Source organism: Neltuma alba, unplaced genomic scaffold, assembly GCF_004799145.2.
Source record: "Neltuma alba isolate B1F8T4 unplaced genomic scaffold, ASM479914v2 tig00011342_pilon, whole genome shotgun sequence".
Classification (NCBI taxonomy): domain Eukaryota; kingdom Viridiplantae; phylum Streptophyta; class Magnoliopsida; order Fabales; family Fabaceae; genus Neltuma; species Neltuma alba.
The window spans coordinates 434,946-454,612 of NW_021636043.1; the positions used below are offsets into that span (position 1 = coordinate 434,946).

General features: G+C 37.8%; 2 protein-coding genes across 4 annotated transcripts; both read left to right on the forward strand.

Annotated features, from left to right (window-relative positions):
* The first annotated feature begins 1,755 nt into the window (after positions 1-1,755).
* On the forward strand, positions 1,756-6,924 carry LOC114712285 (putative Myb family transcription factor At1g14600). 3 transcript variants are annotated; one of them, XR_003737221.1, is made up of 7 exons: positions 1,756-2,125; positions 2,272-2,348; positions 2,452-2,488; positions 2,915-3,083; positions 3,324-3,573; positions 4,363-4,641; positions 5,170-5,224. XR_003737221.1 is itself a non-coding variant. In XM_028896796.1 (6 exons), the coding sequence occupies exons 1-6, from the start codon at positions 1,999-2,001 to the stop codon at positions 6,916-6,918; spliced, it is 717 nt and encodes a 238-aa protein (XP_028752629.1). In that variant the 5' UTR covers positions 1,756-1,998; the 3' UTR covers positions 6,919-6,924. The 3 variants fall into 3 exon arrangements, 2 of the variants coding, with proteins under 2 accessions (XP_028752629.1, XP_028752628.1); XM_028896796.1 differs by lacking the exons at positions 4,363-4,641; positions 5,170-5,224 and adding an exon at positions 6,862-6,924; XM_028896795.1 differs by lacking the exon at positions 4,363-4,641 and having other exon boundaries at positions 5,170-5,611.
* On the forward strand, positions 6,879-10,468 carry LOC114712283 (UPF0307 protein plu4061-like). The gene is made up of 6 exons (XM_028896794.1): positions 6,879-7,264; positions 7,369-7,417; positions 7,548-7,599; positions 8,515-8,675; positions 8,961-9,074; positions 10,123-10,468. The coding sequence occupies exons 1-6, from the start codon at positions 6,894-6,896 to the stop codon at positions 10,276-10,278; spliced, it is 903 nt and encodes a 300-aa protein (XP_028752627.1). The 5' UTR covers positions 6,879-6,893; the 3' UTR covers positions 10,279-10,468.
* Positions 10,469-19,667: the final 9,199 nt, after the last annotated feature.

Sequence of the window (19,667 nt, forward strand, 5' to 3'; positions counted from 1 at the left end):
GTCTTTTTTTTTTTGGTCATACAACTTGTAATATCTTAGTTACTATAAATTTGAATGAATTTTAATAATGATTTAAATATTAATGATTATTAATTTTAGTTATTGATGAATCTTAAAGATCCAATTTATTAGTATTGTTGTATTTTGTTATTGTTATAATTAAACCATTGTTGTATCTTCTTGTATTTTGTTATTAGTTATTATTACTGTTGTTGTGTTTATTTTATTTATTTTTGAAAAAATTACAGAAAATACTTGTTAAATTTAAAAAAGAAAAATATGTTATGCTAATTACTTTTGAAGTGGCTTATAATACTCTTGTAATAATTTTACCAAGTTCAAATATAACTAAATTGCCTATTGATCATTTTGAAATTTAAGAGGTATTTTCGGCTATTTTCTCCTTATTTTTTTAATAAAAAACCTGAGACTTTATTCATAATTTTATAAAATGTGAGATATGCATGGTTCAAATTTCAATCCCATGATCGAGGTGAAAAAATGAATAGAAATGAAAGGAAAGGGAAGAGAAGCGGAGAGAGTGGATGATACTCCCTCTTGTGGTCTTGTCCCGGCCAACGAATTAATCCACACAAATAAAAAAATAATAATTATATTATTAAATTATAACAAATTTTGTGGTGCCAATAAATGATTATTTATATGATTAATAATAATTTATAACTAGACAATCCCGTAATAAGTACAAAACTACAAAAGAGAATAATAGTAGGGGGAGAGAATGGAATGAGCAGGAAAAGGGAAACCGCGAAATGATGAGGGAGAGGAGGAGGTGGACGTTGGCGTGAGGATTAGCAGAGCAGCTAGTCTGACCCAGAAAGAGAGAGAAGGCAAAGGTCAATGGGGAGCAGTTAGGATGCACGTAGCTTAGGCTCGTAATCATTTCCTGCCTCTTCTCTCCTGCTCACCCCTCCTCGTGATTTTTTTCCTCCCTCCTTCTTCTTATTTTTCTTTCTTCCTTTTTTTTTTTATTACTCCATCCGGTATCCCAGGAAAATAGGCGTCTTTCAGCCGTGACAACGTCTCCAGACTAATCCGGATTCAGGGGTTTGCAAGGATCTATACGGACGGCGCCTTCTGACCCCTTGGAGTGCTGCGTTCCCACGTCTCGAATCCGAGATCCGTGGTTAAGCTAGGACGACCCCAGCCAGTCGACCTAACCGGTTTTTTTTCTTTCTTCCTTTTATTGACCAAGGGTAATATTGAATCCTCTTCTGATTTTTCAGGCCTAAAAAAAAATATCTTCTAATTGAATGCTTTATCATCTGGGCACAACGCATATGAAGAGTAGATGGGAATCATAGACCCACTTGAGCTTGTATCTTTATTTCCTAAAATTGTCCATAAACATTCCAACTAGACATTATAAACATCAATTATACAAAAATGTGTAAGAAACCGTATGCTATACTTTTTCATTTTCATTGAGCTCCATGCAAATATATAAAGTCTATTCTAATTTATTTAAAAAAATTGAATTTTTATGAGATGAGAATAATATATGATTTTTATTATTTTAGGCATTAAAATAAATGACTTCCTAATTTTTATTGGTTATTAATTACACAGCATGTAATAATTATAACTATTGCTGGGGGGAAAAGGTCTCTGGAATTCACCAAAAAAATGGCAATTGTTTTATGACTTTTAATGGCCTTGGCAACGCTACCAGGTGGGGTTAGAAAGTTGAAACAGTAGGAGCAGCAGGTATAATCAGGGAGACTCCTCCATTTGCAGACCCTTCTCACTCTCTCCTCGCTTCGTCCTTTCCTTTTCTCTCCTGATTTTCCCCCTTCTCTCTCCTCGATTTTCATCCCCCTCTCTCTGCTTTCTGCTCTATAAATAATCACAGGCGCATGAGATCTTTACTGGACGAATAGCTAGCGTCTTCAACAAGGTTTTGGAACGTCAGAACAAGGGATTCGGATTCTAAAGTAGCTGTAGTTTCTGTATTTGTTGCAGATCGAGAGAAAATCCATGGGCAGCTGTGGAAGGGAAGGGTCAGTGAGGCAGTATATACGATCGAAAGTCCCTCGTCTAAGATGGACTCCTGAACTGCATCGCTGCTTTGTTCATGCCATTGACACCCTCGGAGGTCATCACAGTGAGTCTCTTTTGCGGTTTTGCCTTGCCTCCTCTTTCAGTCTTTCTCTAGCGCTTCCGCTTTTGATTTCTGTGTTCTCAGTTTTTTTCCCGGGTCATAGTCGTCTGCATTTGATGAAATGACTTCTCGTTTCTGTGGTTTTGTAGAGGCGACGCCTAAGCTTGTTCTTCAGATGATGGATGTCAAAGGTCTCACTATCTCACACGTGAAGAGCCATCTTCAGGTTGATTTCCTAGTACTGTGGTTTTACCGGGCGATGGAATCATGCTTAACTTTTTTTTTTTTTGTGGTGTTTACTTGATGTTTTGTTGTTGTTTTTAAACCAGATGTACAGAAGCATGAGAAGTAATTTGGGCAGACAAGGTACTATAAGTTGTGTTGCTATCATGCTGCGTATGATTTTTGCTTTGAAAGTCCTACTTTTTTGTGTATCGTACATTAAATACTCGTTTCGCTTTGCACAATAAAAGAAGACGATGATGAGATCTCTATCTATTACCGTTTCCTCTAATGGCACGTATTCGGATTCAAAAGCAAAACCTGAGAGGTAGCATTTATGAACGAGTTTGGGAAATCTGCGTCTGCATTGCTCATTTATTAGTCCTTTTAATTCCTTTTTTCCTTTGGTTGATGCCAAAAGAGACATGGAGAGAAAGGGGGAAACCAGTGTACTTTTGAATCCTTTCTTGATGAAAAACTTGGATGAAACCCAAAGCTTTTTACCCTTGCAACTTCTGTGGGGTTTTTCATCTATGCATCCTTAATAAATACTCTCGTGTACTGTAACAGATGGGAGTTCGAGCCACCATAGAAAGCAATCTTTTGAGGAACATGATGATGGGTGTGTTGATGAAGTGAATGATGCAGATGCTGGTAGAGCTATTATTCAACGATGTTCAAAATCCATGAGGAAAGAATCAGATTCCCCCAGGAGCTACAGTGATTTCTCACCTAAAAGGTCAGCTTAGCTTCATCATTATAAATAAATAGATGTTATGATGTTTTTGACATGATAACAGACTTTTCTTGTGTCAAGAAAAGTGACGGGGGGAAGGAAAGAAGAAGAAAAAGAAGAGAGAAGAGCCTGGGAGGGTTTTGCTTTAACTCAGAATTTATAATTCTGCGTGTGAAGTGACTTTTACTTTTGTATGCGTGGTTTTTGAAATTCCTTTCCGTCTGGAATCTCTTGGGTGGTCAGAGCGAGAATGGAGACGAGGAGTTGCATATCAGTAGCAGAGAGGCAAAGAACATGTGAAGCAGGAACAGTGGCGAGTCCGTACAGCTTTTATGATTATGTGCAGGTAACGGGTGAGCGCAAGGGAATAAAGGAGGCTTCTTCTTCATCTTCTGCTGCTGCGACAATATCAATATGGCAGAATCAACCCTTCTCTCTTCTGCCACATTTTCCTAACCTCACTTCTTTCCACCAGCAATCTGATTATCCTCAGGTACTCATGCCAACACGAATTCCACCCTCTTTCTCCCCTTTACTTTTTTATTATTTGTTTTTGACTATGAAATGAGTTAAATACGATAAAAGTCAGGCGGCACCGAAATGTCGAATCAGGTTTTGCTCCGGTCCGGCGGTTCGAAGCTGTCTAACAAACGTGTAAAAACCGATCAAGGATAAAACTAGTAGAAATTAGTCAGAGAATCCTGCCTCGTCTGATTCAAAACGTATTCTTAAAATTTCGTGGATATTACATGATATATTTAACAAATTACAGTCAAAAGTTCTGACTCCGTCCTCTCGTTCGTTCCTTTTGCAACCCTTTCTATAAAGAATTATATGCAAGTCTACTTTTTTTTTTTCCCCCTCCCATATAAAGTTACGTATTTATTGAAAAATCTATATAATAAATAAATTCAACCTAATTTTATATGATATATTTTACGAGGTTTCACAAGCTTCATTATTCATGGAACATATTTAAGTTGTATGGTTTGATGTGATAATGTATTAATTATTGTAATATTATGTTAGGGTTTGATTATTATTTGGCGAGAAACGCTTTAACCATAGCTTTAAATCTTTACCTCTATATTACCAAATATATGATAGGTTAAGGAATCATACTCAGATATAAATGTGAAAATAAAATGAACTGATTATGGCATTATTTGTTGGTGCTGAGATGATGAAATGGAAACACTAATCTTGAGACTATTGGGGTTTTTTGACGCTTTTTTCTTCAAATGCTGTAAACTTTTCCTGATCCCGTTTTTACATCTTAAAGGGGAAACCATTACTTTCGTCCCAGCTACCTTGTGCTTTTTCTGTGTTCATATGCTCCAAAACTTTGGGTCCAAAAGAGGAGGCAAAATACTTCTAAGCTTGCAAACTTCTCACAAGTTCATACCAGATGCTACGCTCTTTCTTTTCCCTATAAAATGTTCCACCCTGCATTTTTCTCTCCCGTTGAAAGTGAGTGAAGGTGGCTCACTTTTGATGCCTTTTCTGTTCGTATTTTAAGAAAGTTGGTTCATTCAGAAGAGCTTACATCAGTATGCAGAAGGTAAGAAAGATTGTAAAGTAGGAAAAAAGAGGCTTACGGGACATGCATAGGCCAAGTGCTAGAAGTCTCACGACGCTAATTTTTTGGATTATTTATGCAGTATATCAAATTTAAAACAACGAATTTAGTACTTAAGTTAATAATGAATATTATAACTAATTAGAATGCTAAATTAATCTGATGTACTAGTATGTATAATCACATTTAATAATTTAAAATAAAAGATTTGTGGGCTTACGTTGTTGTAGTAAATTTGTCATCGATGAGTCGTATATTTATTGGCAAGATGAAATGAGCATGATGGTAATAGGATTACCCAACATTTACTGGCCGCTGTCATATATCATAATGCCCTCTATTTTGGACGCTTTTAAGCGATCGGTGGTCCTCTCAAATTATTGGGAGCAGGGACCCTGCAATGGCTTGGTCAAATGGCCGTTTGCTATTATTGCCCTTATTCAGACAAAAAGCCTAAGATGCCAGTGATAGTAATTGTGAGTTGTAATATTTGTTTGGATGGATTGGCAGGGCAGCGGATTAGGTGGCGGAAATGTTGGTTCAGGGGCGAAGAATGAAGATGCAGAAGAAGGGTGCGAGCTTTCACTATCCCTCTCGCTGCCAAACCAATCCTCAAAGAGGAGCAATAATACAATCACTAACAACAGTGAAATGAGTGAGGCCATGTCGTTCATGTCTTGTTCTTCCTGCGGCAAAGATACTATTAACTTGGACTTGTCCATAGCCCTATGTGGCATTTGATTTTGTTCTTCAACTCTCTAACTATTAAAACCGAATGTTGTGCTTTATTTACGCACCCGCGCTATTCCTCCTTCACTCACTCTCTTTGCCTTTAAAACGCCTTCTAATAAACCCGGGGACCGTCAGTGTAAATGGCAGCCCAATACTAGACCGGCCCAATACTCGATATGGGCTCTCTTGCGTTTGTTAACATTTATGCTGCTCTGTGCCCCCTTCTTGCACACTAACCAGCAGATCATGTGAACAGTTGCCAAAAAAAAAAAGATTATAAGAACAACAAAAATTGTACGATTTCAGCTAAAGTGACGATCTGCTCCCAAAGGCATTATTAACAAGCAAATTGAAAAAAAAGAATTCAAGAATTTCCTTCGTAGTCTTTGCTCTCGTCTTGTTCATTTTAATTCCGTGCTTTATATGAGATGTTTTCAACGAATGTTTAAATGCTTTGCATTCTAACTTCTCTCTTTAAACTCAATTTTTGTCCCGTTAGGCATCTTCGTTATTTTAACCAGGCTAATGTAGATAAAAAGCAGTGTTGTGAATATTGTAATTATGACTTGTTGTAATATGGATAAAAGAGCAGCCTTTTCATTTTTTTTTTTTTTTTTGTGTAAAGCCTCTGGTATCTGACCTCCCAAAAGAGACTGGCTAATCTGGAGGTAGGCGCGCACCTTGGGCGCCCTTTCTAACCATCCCGCCAAGCGACAGAGCTCAGCAACCTTTTCAAATTTCAATTCACTGTTAAGTTTAGTTACATTATCTTTTCTGACTCCCAAGTAAGTAGCTTTCTAGTATTTATTTTTAACTTCAAAACTTTCAAATGATTTATGCCATTCTAACGCTAAATTGAGTTTTTCATGGTTAAAAGTCCATGGATGAAAGGGTGTCCTTGCATATTTAGTAAGTTTAAGTTTACATTTAAATTTTAATGAAATGGTATTTGTTGGCTTATCAGCGAATTTTATTGTTTTATTTCATTTTTTGTTTGTTTATACACACACACATTTGTTTTCAATTAAGGGGGTGTTTGGATGCTTTTGAAAATCATTTTTCTATAAATCAATACAAATTTTTTCACATATTTACTTTATATATTATAAAAGTATTTTTAAAATTATAATTTTTTTAAGAAAAATAGTAAAAAAAGACTGTTGAAATAGAAAAATTACATATAGAGACCGGTTTGTAAAAATTATTGTCAAAATTTATATTTTTATCGTCAAAACTCAAACTAATATTGTCACGAGTTTTTATTTATAATTTTTCTATTTTCTTAGTATTTATTTTGCCATTTTCTCTTGTTTTTACCTCAAATAAAAAAAGTGTTTAGATTAAATCAAGATTATAATTTTAAAAATGTTTTTATATTATACAAAATAAACATGCCAAAGAGTTTCTCTTATTTTACGAAAAAGCACTAATATAGCCTTCTGTGTGCTTTCAAACACTCCCGGCAATCAGGAAAGCCAACCAGAAACAGCAGGTTTGCGCAAATGGCTCAACTTTGGCGACCTCTAATGAGGCAATGGCCATGGCGGGGGTCGCGCATGCCGAACCATTGTTGTGGCATCAGCCTTCACCATCTCCTCAGCTCGCCCTGTTTTCTTGAGCCCGCCAAGCCAACCTCTTTTACTCATTTCTCTTTGGTCCCTCTTGTTTCATCATCTAATCGAAATCTCCATTTTCGCTCTGGCTCTCTTCGATTTTCCGACGACGCCGTGCTTCAAGATGGAGCTGACAGTGATGAATCGAGTGCTGACGTTAAGAAGAGCCGCAATCAGCTGAAACGCGAGGCTAAGCGTGCTGTGCGTTGGGGTATGGAGCTGGCTTCTTTCTCTGCTCCTCAAATCAAGCGAATACTCAGGTTGAATTAGCAGACATTGCCACTTCCTTTCTACTGGTGCTTACTTTTAGAAAGTTGTGATGTATCACTGGTTGAAGGTTTCTGTAATTTGTTTTGGATTGCAGAGTGGTTTCTGTGGACCGAGAAGTGTTTGAAGCTCTAATGCTGGTTAAGGTGATTTTCCATTTTAATAATGAAGATGAGTTATGCTAGTTAGCTTGTCTTTTTCCCCCTTTGCCTCTGGAATAATTGTTTTTTTGTTTAATCTACTATTGAAGAGAAGGTGTTTGTTGTTTTGCCATAGAGATTAAGACCGGATGTCCGCGAAGGAAGGAGGAGGCAGTTCAATTATATTGGTAATTTTTTCATTTCTCTTTAAATTTTTTATTTGGAATGCAGAATATTGTATTGGCTACCTGTCTTGCAAACTTACCTAAAGATAAGCTGCGGTATGTAGACCAATGCTTATTTGTCTTGAAAGCATCTTTTGGGGAAATATGCTCGTACTAACTGAAACAGATACACAATTTGGTCATCGAAAGATATACTTCCTAATGCATTAGCCATTGGATTTGTTTTTCTACATGACTTAGTTGCTCAGCTCAGCTCATCGTTCTAACTTGCTGCACATGGGCCTTTGCCTGAACAACATGTTTATTACACTATGATGAGCTCAATATATAGCTGTGGTAAGTATCCACATACTTCACAAAAACTTTTCGTCAACCTTCCTCTGACTTATACTATCTTCGAAGAAAATAGGTAAAAATTGGCTTCTAACAGAACAATATCTGATTCTATTTCTGCTGATAATGCACACCCCTTTTCTAAAGCCAGCTCTCCATTCTTGAAAATTTCGCTTGATTCCTATAGCAGTTATGTGTCTTGCGTACTTTTCTCAGTTTCCATGCTCTTCCTCCTTAAATTTCGCTTGATTCTTATGGCAGTGATGTGTTTTGTGTACCTTTCTTAGTTTCCATGCTCTTCCTCCTCCTTTCTACTTCTTCAGACCCTCTTTCCTTATGGCTTCTTCCCATGTCTAGTTCTGGGCATCATCTGTTATCTATTTAACTTATTTTCTTTAAACCCTCTCTGGTTTACTGTATATTCAATTGAATTAACGCATGGGAATTTGTCGCGGCCAATCATGGTACTACTAACCAGTTGATTGAATTGCACTTACCATTTGAGATTTTAAGGTAATTTCATGTGACCTTCATTTGCTATTTGATGCATTTTTTTTTGCTTCATACTTACCGAATTTGTGTCAGGAAAATTGCTGCGGGAAGTGCAACCTGAATTAATGGATAAATTAATAGAAGCAACAAAAGATGGCAATCACAGTGAGCTACAAAAATTATGTGGCTCAGATTCTGAGGTTCTTGAAGGCGACGACGAACTTACGGAATTTGAGCCTGACGAGGATGATGAGGTATTCATTTATATATTAGTATTCATGCTACACAATGTGCTCTCACACACACGCACACATCCATAACATATCCACAACTTTTTGTTCAACATGTCGAGTTAATTGAATCCTTCAAATGACCCTATCCCTCGGGATACAAAAAATCAATTCTCGCTTTCTGATTCTGGTGGCTAATTAGTCTCTTCATAGCAGGTGGAATATAAATGTTCCTGGATTCCTCGGGTATTGGTCACTGATCTATTTCATGTCGTATGATTACATTCTTACTTTGGAGTATTTTATCAGGATTCTGATTGGCACGTTGCTCGAGCAGTTAGATGGTTTGATGGTCTGGTCAATAAAGATGTTAAAATCACCAATGAAGTTTATTCATTGCAGGAGGTTGAGTTTGATCGTCAGGTAATGTCTTCTTCCTCTTCCTTTTTCTGTGGGATTCTCTTCCCCCACTTTTCCAGTGCAGCTTCAAATGCATGATACATTTTTACTTGGGTGCACATTTTAGAACCGGTAAAACACGTCACCTTCTTTGATATACTTCATAGAGGGAATACAACCGAATGAAACATTTCGGTCTTCTTTGTCCTGGATGCCATGCTGAACTGGTACACATTTGGCAGAGTTAATGATCATCAGTATGGCTGGATGTGTAATATTTCATACATGCTATATAAGAAATGTTTTCAAATATGACCTCAAAACTTTCATCACTATTAAAAACAAGATTTAACTTATAGAAGATTCAAACTACAATTTTTTTACGCACAAGTTATCCAACATATGCTTAAAGTAGACTAAAAATTGATTAGTTAAACATACAACAATAACAACAACAAAGCCTTGTCTCACCAGGTGGGGTCGGCTATATAGATTGCACGATGTCATTGAGTTCTATCTAAAGCCAAATCTTTAGATAGGTTGTTAATTGAAAGATATCTATCAATGATTTCCTTAAGCGTTGTCTTCGGCCTTCCTCTACTTCTTTTTAGAGGGTTCTATATTGTTCGCTCAACTCTTCTTTGATTAGGTAAACATAATTTTCTTAAATTTTGTTCAAATGACTTTTCTTAGTTTAAAATAAATTGCAGGGACTATTTTGAGTTTCTGGTTAATTATATATATATATATATATTTTCTTTTGTAAATTTTCGTAGCTCACATAATTTCTTCTTGAAAATGGAGGATAAATTGTACATATCTCTCGTGAGTTTTCAAGTCCTTGTGAATTTACACAAGTCTTCCGTTTTCTCCTATTTAGGTTGCGTACTTTTAGTAGAATAATGAGAGAAGTTTGTGTTTTGAAAATTCGGAGAAAGTCATTTGCACTTTTACTCCGATAAAATTTGTACTTTATTGTCATCCCAAAATTTCTTCATGGCAATCAATAATCTGTCCTTTTACCGTCAAGCGGTATAATGCCCTATGAGTTCTCATGGGTTAGTTGGATCAGGAGTTACGGAAGCTTGTAAGAATGGTGCACTCAGCACAAGAACAGGAAGTTGCTAATGAAGTGGAGAGAAAAGTAGAAACAGCGAAAATTCGGGCTGAAAAGGCTCTCACTCGTTTCCTTCGTTCCATTGCAAGACAAGTTCCTAATGAATATTGATTATCATCAATTTTTAATATAGCAATTAGTCATTCATATATTAGGGTCATAGATTAAGTGTACCATATGTGTATTAAATTTTTTTGTCATAGATGCCTGATGGCTTAAAAAGTATTTGATCATTGATAGAGTTCAACGGTTCTTGTGGAATTTATAGATTTATAGCTTTCTTCAAAAGTATTTTGGGTCATTGAGTTTCTCTGGGATGGGCGACGCTGTTGCGCCTTCGAGACCAGCAGCAGCTGCCAATTGGCTGCATACCAGCGGTGTTCCTGGCTCTCACACAATGCGGAAAGGGAGTCAAAATAACTTCTTATATTTCATGAAGGAATAAATACAGCTAGCGGAATCAATTTGGGTCGAAGATAGAGAGATAAAAATAAATTTTATCAAATCCTATCTCTAATAACTACAAATATTTACATGTTAATGATTGGATTTCCATAAAAATACATTCGAGAGGGAACAGATTCGGGGACCTACATTTATAATACGGTGTTTATATGCAGAGCTTTAAGTAATGAAGTGGCCATTTGCTTGACCAACACTTGGCCTCCTGAACTTTGTCCGTCTCGCCGTTCCTCTATTAAGCTCTGAAGTTTCTGAGGCAAATCATTCTCCACAATCAACTTCTTCGGCTGTGGATGGTGTTCGTAGACAGCCTACCAAATAATTTTTAGAGTCCTTTTCAGTGTTGCTATGAGTTCATATGCACATTGTTGGAACAGAAACTTATACTCACTTTAACATTTAATGTTTCAGCTGTACAATATAAACAAAAATATAACCATGCTTGCCCGTCAGAACTACTCAATGCAGCATCTTAGAGTTCCATTATAGTGCACATGTTGAGAGGAGTCATCCGTTCTATCTCAATCAGTTTCAAATCAACAATAGATAATTACAGTCAACAATTCATAAATGGGACATTTGCACGAGGAACACCTCTATCCCCCATGTTTTAACTCTAGTCATTTTAAAGCCTATCCAAAAAAAGAAAAAGAAGTGAAATACACTAGCTACTCATATGATTTACTTAGATTACAAAAACCTCCATTCTATTTTGAAAGCATATATAAACCTCCTTTAAAAATAAAATGTACTACCTTCGGTCTTAGTTATAAGAGCTAACTGACCAATTTGGAGAGATTAAGAAAATAAGTTAAGTTAGTTATTTGTAATTGATATGTGTTGTTTTTTTCTAACATATCTTTGCTAATTAAATGTGTTGGTGAGAGCTATTATTATTAGAAGGACCACCTTGATTTTATTATAAAATTTTATAATTTTAATTTTTCATCACAAATATTGAAACTTATTTATTTAGATTTCTTTTAAATGGCTTTCAATCATATAATATAAATTATCTAAGTTCGAGAGATTATAGAAATTATTTAAATTCATAATTTAAAATTTTTAAATAAAAATTTTGTTAGAAACATTTATAACTTATTTAGACAATTATATATTTGTTTGAAAAATTAATTAAATTTCCATTCAAGTTTTTTATGTCTACATTAAATAAATTGTTAGCACCGAACTCTAATGGGCTTTGGGCCCAAAACCCTAGACTTAACCCTAGGTTTAGACCTAGTTAACCTAGTTATCTAGTCTGCCGCAATTAGAGAGCTTATTTAGAGATTTAGTATATTTTGAATTTTGATTTCTGATTCTCCTACTATTTCGGCTAGGATCTCTCTAGATTCTTCTCTCTCTACCTTCTCATGTATTCAGGTTTTTCCTATTTATTCCGCTGTACCATTTTGATGAGATAAATAAGAATTATTATTCACAAACCCACATGGTATCAGAGCCATGGTCATTTTCGGCTCAATACAAGAAGCTGATGAAATGCATCAGTCAATGACTAATCCTTTAGGGTTAGCAGCAACAACCTCGGCGCCCTCAGCAACTCAACCTGCGACAGAAGCAAGCCTTGTGTCTATTACTATTCATAGACTCAATGGACAAAACTACATCCAGTGGGCTGCAAGTGTACACTTGTTTATAATGGGAAAGGGCAAATTTGGCTATCTCACGGATTCCATAAAGAAACCAGAAGTAACAAACCAGAAATATGCAGCATGGGAAGCCGAAAACTCCATGGTTCAGGCATGGCTAATCAATTCAATGACTACAGAAATTAGTTGTCATTTTTCTTTCTTCCAAACGGCTTAGGAGGTGTGGGAAGCAGCAAAAGATATGTTCACTTCCCTCAAAAACAAATCTGCAATTCTGGAACTTGAAAGTTTTCTTCACAATTTTAAGAAGGGTAATCTTTCTGTAACCCAGTATTACACTAACTTGTTTGTTAAGTGGCAACAGCTTGACATGTATGACACCTATGAGTGGAAGTGTTCAGGGGATGCTGCCCTATATGAAAAAATAAAAGAAGAAAAGAGGATTTTTAAGTTCCTCTTAGGTCTGGATGCAGCATTCGAGGATGTAAGAGGCAGAATTATGAGTCTGGAAAATCTGCCCCCTTTGAGAGAAGTATTCTTCATGGTAAGGAGTGAACAATCCAGAAAGAAACTCACCATAAATGAAGGCATAAACCTGGCAGAATCTCAACCTAATGCTCTCTTCTCACGTGACACCTCCAAAGAGGAGGACAAACCTAAATCAGGAAGGTGGTGTGATCATTGCAAAAAGAAAGGCCATACACGAGAGGTATGCTGGAAACTGCACGGTAAACCTAAAAAAGGAGGGAAGCAGGAGAACAAAGGTTACACTAGAACTGTTGAAAGTACTCCTGAACCGGCAACTGAATTGAATAGAGAGGAAGTTGAACTACTCAAGAGAATACTGGAGAAACACGAATTTAAAGGGAAGTCTATATCATCAGGATACATTGCTCACACAGGTAAAACAATCCTAGCTTTAAAAACTGATGTACATCGTCAGGACTTATGGATTGTAGATTCAGGAGCAACATACCACATGACTGGTAATGCAGCCTTGTTGACTGATATAAGACCTTGTACATTGAATATTCACATCAGTGTGGCTGATGGGAAGACTGTCAAAGTAATAGGTTTTGGGACAGCATACATAAATGAAAAATTGATCCTGTATAATGTTTTCTATGCTCCTAATTTAAATTGTAGTCTCCTCTCTGTTCGAACTATAACTGAAAGCCAGAAATGTAATGTGTATTTTTCTGCTACTGTTTGTGTTTTTCAGGATCTGGAGTGGAAGGAGACGATTGGCACAGCTAAGATCCTAAAAGGTCTCTATTGCTTGGAAACCACCAAACAGAAGAACTATGCTCTATCCAACACAGATCATTTTTGCTTTCACTAGTGTTTTGTCTAATAAAGACCTATTGTTGTGGCATTATAGGTTAGGCCATCCCAATTTCAATTATATGTTCAAATTTTTTCCTCAATTCAATAAAAGCTCCTTTCATTTGACTTGTGAAATTTGTCAATTAGCCAAACACACAAGAGCATCCTATAAAAGTAATCCTCACAAGCTATCTCAACCCTTTAACTTGATCCATAGTGATATTTGGGGGCCAGCTCGTATAACTTCCATGACAAATGCCAAGTGGTTTGTAACCTTCATAGATGATCATACAAGGGTTACATGGGTATACCTTATGAAAGAAAAATCAAATCTTGCATCTACATTCATTTCATTTCACAAAATGGTGTCCACACAATTTCAAACCCAGATCCGAACCTTGAGGAGTGATAATGGGAGGGAATATGTGAGTAACACATTACAATCTTACCTGAAAGACCATGGGATTCTTCATCAAACTAGTTGTGTCAATACCCCACAGCAAAACGGTACCGCAGAACGCAAAAATAGACACCTACTTGACATTACTCGTGCCATTATGCTAACCCACCATGTCCCAAATCATTTTTGGGGAGAGGCAGTACTTACTGCTACCCACCTTATCAATAGAGTACCATCCAAAATCCTGGATTTCCAAACTCCCATGAGCCTACTCAGTAATTTATATCCACATGCCAACCTCACCTCCCATATTCAACCAAAAGTCTTTGGGTGTGTATCCTATGTTCATGTGTCTACCGGGAGCAAGTTTGAACCTAGAGCTATTAAATGTATCTTCCTTGGTTACTCCACCTCTCAAAAGGGATACAAGTGCTATTCTCCTACCTTTAGGAAATTTTTTGTTACCCTAGATGTAACCTTTGATGAACACCAATCCTACTACCCGAAATCTCCCATTCAGGGGGAGAACAGGAGTGAATGGGAGCTTTTAGACACTGCAAACCAACCTGTTTCAACCCACTACCAAACAGACAGCCCAGAAACCACCTCACACAGCCCAGAAACCACCTCACAAAGTCCAGAAACCACTTCACACAGCCCAGAAACCGTCTCACACGACCCTGAAACTGTACCAGAAATTGAACCTGACAACATACCTACCCCTATTACAGAACCTACCCTGGAAACCAGAACAGACAGCCCTGAAACTGGTCATAACAGAGAAATTAGTGAGGAGGAAGAAGAAGAAGACGACGAAGAGGATAGAGATGTGCAATCACCAAGTAATAGAGATCCTTCTAGCTCACAGCAAAGCCAGGAGTCCACCCAAACTCCAGAATCTGATGACACAGGATGGCCAATTGCTTTGAGAAAGGGGGTAAGGCAATGTACTCTACATCCTATAGGTCGTTATGTCTCTTATGACCATTTATCTACTGATATGAAAGGTTTTGTGACTAAAATTGATGAGGAGAAAATTCCATCAACATTTGAAGAGGCATACAGTGATCCAAGATGGCGAGAGGCTATTAAGGAGGAGTTAGAAGCTCTATTGAAGAATCAAACATGGACTGTAGAAAAGTTACCCACAAGAAAAAAGGCTGTTGGGTGCAAATGGGTGTTTACTATCAAGTATAATTCTGATGGTACTGTGAACAAATTCAAAGCCCGGCTTGTAGCAAAGGGCTACTCACAAACACAAGGTATTGACTACCAAGAAACATTTGCCCCAGTAGCAAAACTAAATACAATAAGGATTTTATTATCCTTAGCTGCAAATCTCGAATGGCCTCTATACCAATTAGATGTGAAGAATGCCTTCCTAAATGGAGACCTTGAGGAGGAGGTATACATGAAAATTCCAGAAGGAGTTGCAGAATTTGGGAGTAAAAATCTGGCATGTAAACTACACAAATCCTTATATGGGTTGAAGCAGTCTCCTAGGGCCTGGTTTGAGCGATTTACTAAGGTGGTAAAAGACTCGGGATACACTCATTGTCAGGCAGATCATACACTTTTTGTGAAGCACTCAGGAAGCAAAGTGTCTATTCTAATTGTGTATGTAGACGACATAGTGGTGACAGGAGATGATTTGGAGGAAATCAAACAACTCAAGAAAGCATTGGCAACTGCATTTGAAGTAAAAGATCTTGGCAATCTTAGATATTTTCTGGGAATGGAGGTTGCTCGGTCAAAAGAGGGGATTTCTGTATCTCAGAGAAAATATACTCTTGACTTGCTTAAAGAAACTGGAATGCTTGGAGCAAAACCATCCTCTACTCCTATGGATTCATCAGCCAACCTAGAGTACAAGAAGGATGGAGTACCTGTAGATGCTGAAAGGTACAAAAGGCTAGTTGGGAAACTAATTTATCTATCTCATACTAGACCTGATATAAGCTATGCTGTAGGAGTGGTTAGTCAATTTGCATCAAAACCACAAGAACAGCATATGGAAGCAATATACACCATACTGAGATACTTGAAGTTGACACCAGGAAGGGGAATTTTCTTCACAAAAGGAGCAGCAAGAGATATTGTAGTTTATACAGATGCAGACCATGGAAGAGATCTAGTTGATAGAAGATCCACAGGAGGCTACTTTACATTTGTTTGGGGTAACTTAGTGACATGGAGAAGCAAGAAGCAGACTGTTGTATCAAGAAGTAGTGCTGAAGCAGAACTAAGGGCCCTAGCAAATGGAGTGTGTGAAGGAATATGGCTAACTCGAGTTTTAACAGAATTGAAGATTACTACAAACTCACCTATGAAGTTATGGTGTGATAGCAAATCAGCTTTGCAAATGGTCCACAACCCAGTTCATCACGATAGAACCAAACATGTGGACATTGACCGACACTTCATAAAGGAAAAGGCTGAAGCAAAGATAACTGAATTGAGTTTTATACGATCAAAGTTACAAGTGGCAGATGTTCTCACTAAACCACTTGATCGAGGTCAGTTCGAGTTCTTCAGAAGCAAGCTGGGCATGAAGGATATCTACTCACCAGCTTGAGGGGGAGTGTTAGCGCCAAACTCTAATGGGCTTTGGGCCCAAAACCCTAGACTTAACCCTAGGTTTAGACCTAGTTAACCTAGTTATCTAGTCTGCCGCAATTAGAGAGCTTATTTAGGGATTTAGTATATTTTGAATTTTGATTTCTGATTCTCCTACTATTTCGGTTAGGATCTCTCTAGATTCTTCTCTCTCTACCTTCTCATGTATTCAGGTTTTTCCTATTTATTCCGCTGTACCATTCTGATGAGATAAATAAGAATTATTATTCACAAACCCACATAAATTATTTAATTTTCTATTCCAATATGATGAAAATATTAAACAGTTGTTTGTAAAAATAATGTTAGAAGCCGTGATCTTCTCCCCTATATTCTCCCTTGATTTACTCTATAAATTACCTAGAATAAGTTCCTGATTTCTTGTGATATTGCATTATTCTGATTGATTGTAATCTCTTTGCATCATTATTATTGATTGTAACCGGATTGCATATTTCCATCCGGACTCTATATATTGTACCGGGATCATATGAAATAATATATGAGTGAATTTACAAACTCTCAAACAATATGGTATCAGAGCTCTGGGTTCGGTCTGAACCCAGAAAAGCTCCGTGAGAATCTGCTGTGAGCCAGAGAGAGAGAGACAGCGCGGGGAGAGAGAGAGAGAGAGAGAGTGGGCGTCCTCAACCTGGTGCAAGGTGGTTTATCACATTCATAGATGATCACACCCGGGTCACATGGGTTTACCTTATGAAAGAGAAATCCGAAGCCTTACAAATTTTCAAAAACTTTTGCTCGTTTGTGAGAACCCAATTCCATACTCCCATCAAAGTTTTGAGAAGTGACAATGCCAAAGAATACGTGAGTGGAGCCTTTAGGGAATTTCTTGAGCAGGAAGGAATCCATCACCAAACCTCATGTGTCTATACCCCCAACAAAACGGAATTGCTGAGCGAAAGAATAGACATCTTTTGGAAGTGACTCGGGCTATTATGATGGAAAGAAACGTTCCGAATATGTTTTGGGGAGATGCTGTATTGACCGCAGCTTACCTTATCAATCGTATGGCCTCCAAAATCCTCCATTTCACTACCCCCATTCAGAAATTCCTCGAGACTTACCCGCCTCACCTATCATCAATTCCATTCCCCAAAAGATCTTTGGGTGTGTTGTCTTTGTTCATAAACATGATGGCGGCAAACTAGGTGCTAGAGCAGAAAAATGTATTTTCCTCGGGTATTCTTCCACCCAAAAAGGGTATTATAAGTGTTATAGTCCTACTACCAGAAAACTCATCATCTCCAAAGATACCGTTTTACGAGGATGACGCTTACTACCCCAAATTACCCATTCAGGGGGAGCACTATGGAGTAGAATGGCTAATTACACCTGAACCGATAACCACCTCCAACCTACCTCTTAACCCTCTTGAATCTCTTGAATCTTCCGCACCTCAAGAAGAAATCCCTGAACCAGAATCACAAACCCAAAACACCACAACACACTCCTCACCCAATGGAAACCAATGCTGAAATTGATGCAGGGGTGACAGAGCACTCAAGTTCTCAATCAAGTAGTAGGGTTCCTTCCATTCTAAGGCAGAGCAACATGATTCCAATCCGGAGTTGGATCCTGAAGAGCTGGGATGGCCTATTGCACTCAGGAAGGGGGTAAGGTGGGAAGATCATGTACTAGCATCCTATTCAAAAATTTTCTCCTATGGCAATTTATTATTTATGCACGAATGCAAACTTTGTGGTGAATAGTTCACAGGTGAAGATTCCAGAAACATTTCAACAGGCTATGACAGATCCTAATTGGAAACATGCTGCATATGAGGAGTTAAGAGCCTTGAAGGAAAACAACACGTGGGATATTACCACACTTCCTAAGGGCAAGAAAGCAGTGGGCTGTAGGTGGATCTTTACCCCTAAATTCAATCCTGATGGAAGCATCAACAAGTACAAAGGAAGATTAGTGGCTAAAGGGTACACTCAGACCTATGGGATTGATTATCAAGAAACGTTTGCTCCTGTGGCAAAATTAACACCATCCAGGTACTCCTATCCCTTGCTGCTAACCTTGACTGGTCTCTACATCAGCTAGACGTGAAGAATGCTTTCCTAAATGGAGATTTGGAGGAGGAAGTATACATGGAAATTCCAGATGGAGTAATAGCTCCACCCAACTCAGTTTGCAAATTGAAGAAATCATTGTATGGCCTGAAACAGTCTCCACGAGCTTGGTTCGACAGGTTTGCCAAAGCAATCAAAAGATTTGGTTACATTCAAGGACAAGCTGATCACACTCTTTTCGTCAAACACAGTGATGGAAAGGTAACGATCCTAATTGTGTATGTGGATGATAGATAACTATAACATAACTGGCAATGATGAGGTTTCTATCTCCCATCTCAAGAAAGCCCTGGCTAGGGAATTCCAAGTGAAGGACCTAGGACAAATGAAGTACTTTCTTGGAATGGAAGTTGCTAGATCAAAAAAAGGTATAAGTGTGTCTCAACGAAAGTACACACTTGACTTACTCCATGAAACAGGAATACTTGGGGCTAAGCCTAGTGAGACTCCTATGGAAGAGTCATGCAATCTGGAAGTGAAACCAGACGGGACACCAGTTAACTCAGAAAGGTACAGAAGACTTGTGGGTAAACTGATCTACTTGACTCATACAAGGCCTGACATTAGCTATGCAGTTGGAGTGGTAAGCCAATTATGCATCAACCCCAGGAAGAACACATGGAAGCAGTATACAGAATCCTCACCTACCTCAAACTCAATCCTGGAAGAGGAATATTCTTTCGAAAGGGGAATACAAGGAACATAGAGGTCTACACTGATGCAGATCACGGGAGAGCTGTGGATAACAGGAGATCAGTCACAGGATACTGCACTTATGTTTGGGGAAAACCTAGTCACTTGGCGAAGCAAGAAACAAACAGTAGTCTCAAGGAGCAGTGCTGAAGCTGAGCTAAGAGCTGTGGCCCTCGGGGTATGTGAAGGAATGTGGGTGATTAGACTCCTGAAGGAATTGAGAATTTCCTATGAAGGACCTATGAATCTCTGGTGTGATAACCAAGCAAGCATTGAAATGACCAAAAATCCTGT

What these genes read in the sequence shown, in the direction of transcription:
- LOC114712285 (XM_028896795.1), top strand. Translation starts at nt 1,999, where the DNA reads ATGGGCAGCTGTGGAAGGGAAGGGTCAGTGAGGCAGTATATACGATCG. An exon ending in AAGTAATTTGGGCAGACAAG is followed by an intron (nt 2,489 to 2,914) that starts GTACTATAAGTT and finishes GTACTGTAACAG; the next exon opens with ATGGGAGTTCGAGCCACCAT. An exon ending in AGCAATCTGATTATCCTCAG is followed by an intron (nt 3,574 to 5,169) that starts GTACTCATGCCA and finishes ATGGATTGGCAG; the next exon opens with GGCAGCGGATTAGGTGGCGG.
- LOC114712283 (XM_028896794.1), top strand. Translation starts at nt 6,894, where the DNA reads ATGGCTCAACTTTGGCGACCTCTAATGAGGCAATGGCCATGGCGGGGG. An exon ending in AAGCTCTAATGCTGGTTAAG is followed by an intron (nt 7,418 to 7,547) that starts GTGATTTTCCAT and finishes GTTTTGCCATAG; the next exon opens with AGATTAAGACCGGATGTCCG. An exon ending in AGCCTGACGAGGATGATGAG is followed by an intron (nt 8,676 to 8,960) that starts GTATTCATTTAT and finishes GTATTTTATCAG; the next exon opens with GATTCTGATTGGCACGTTGC.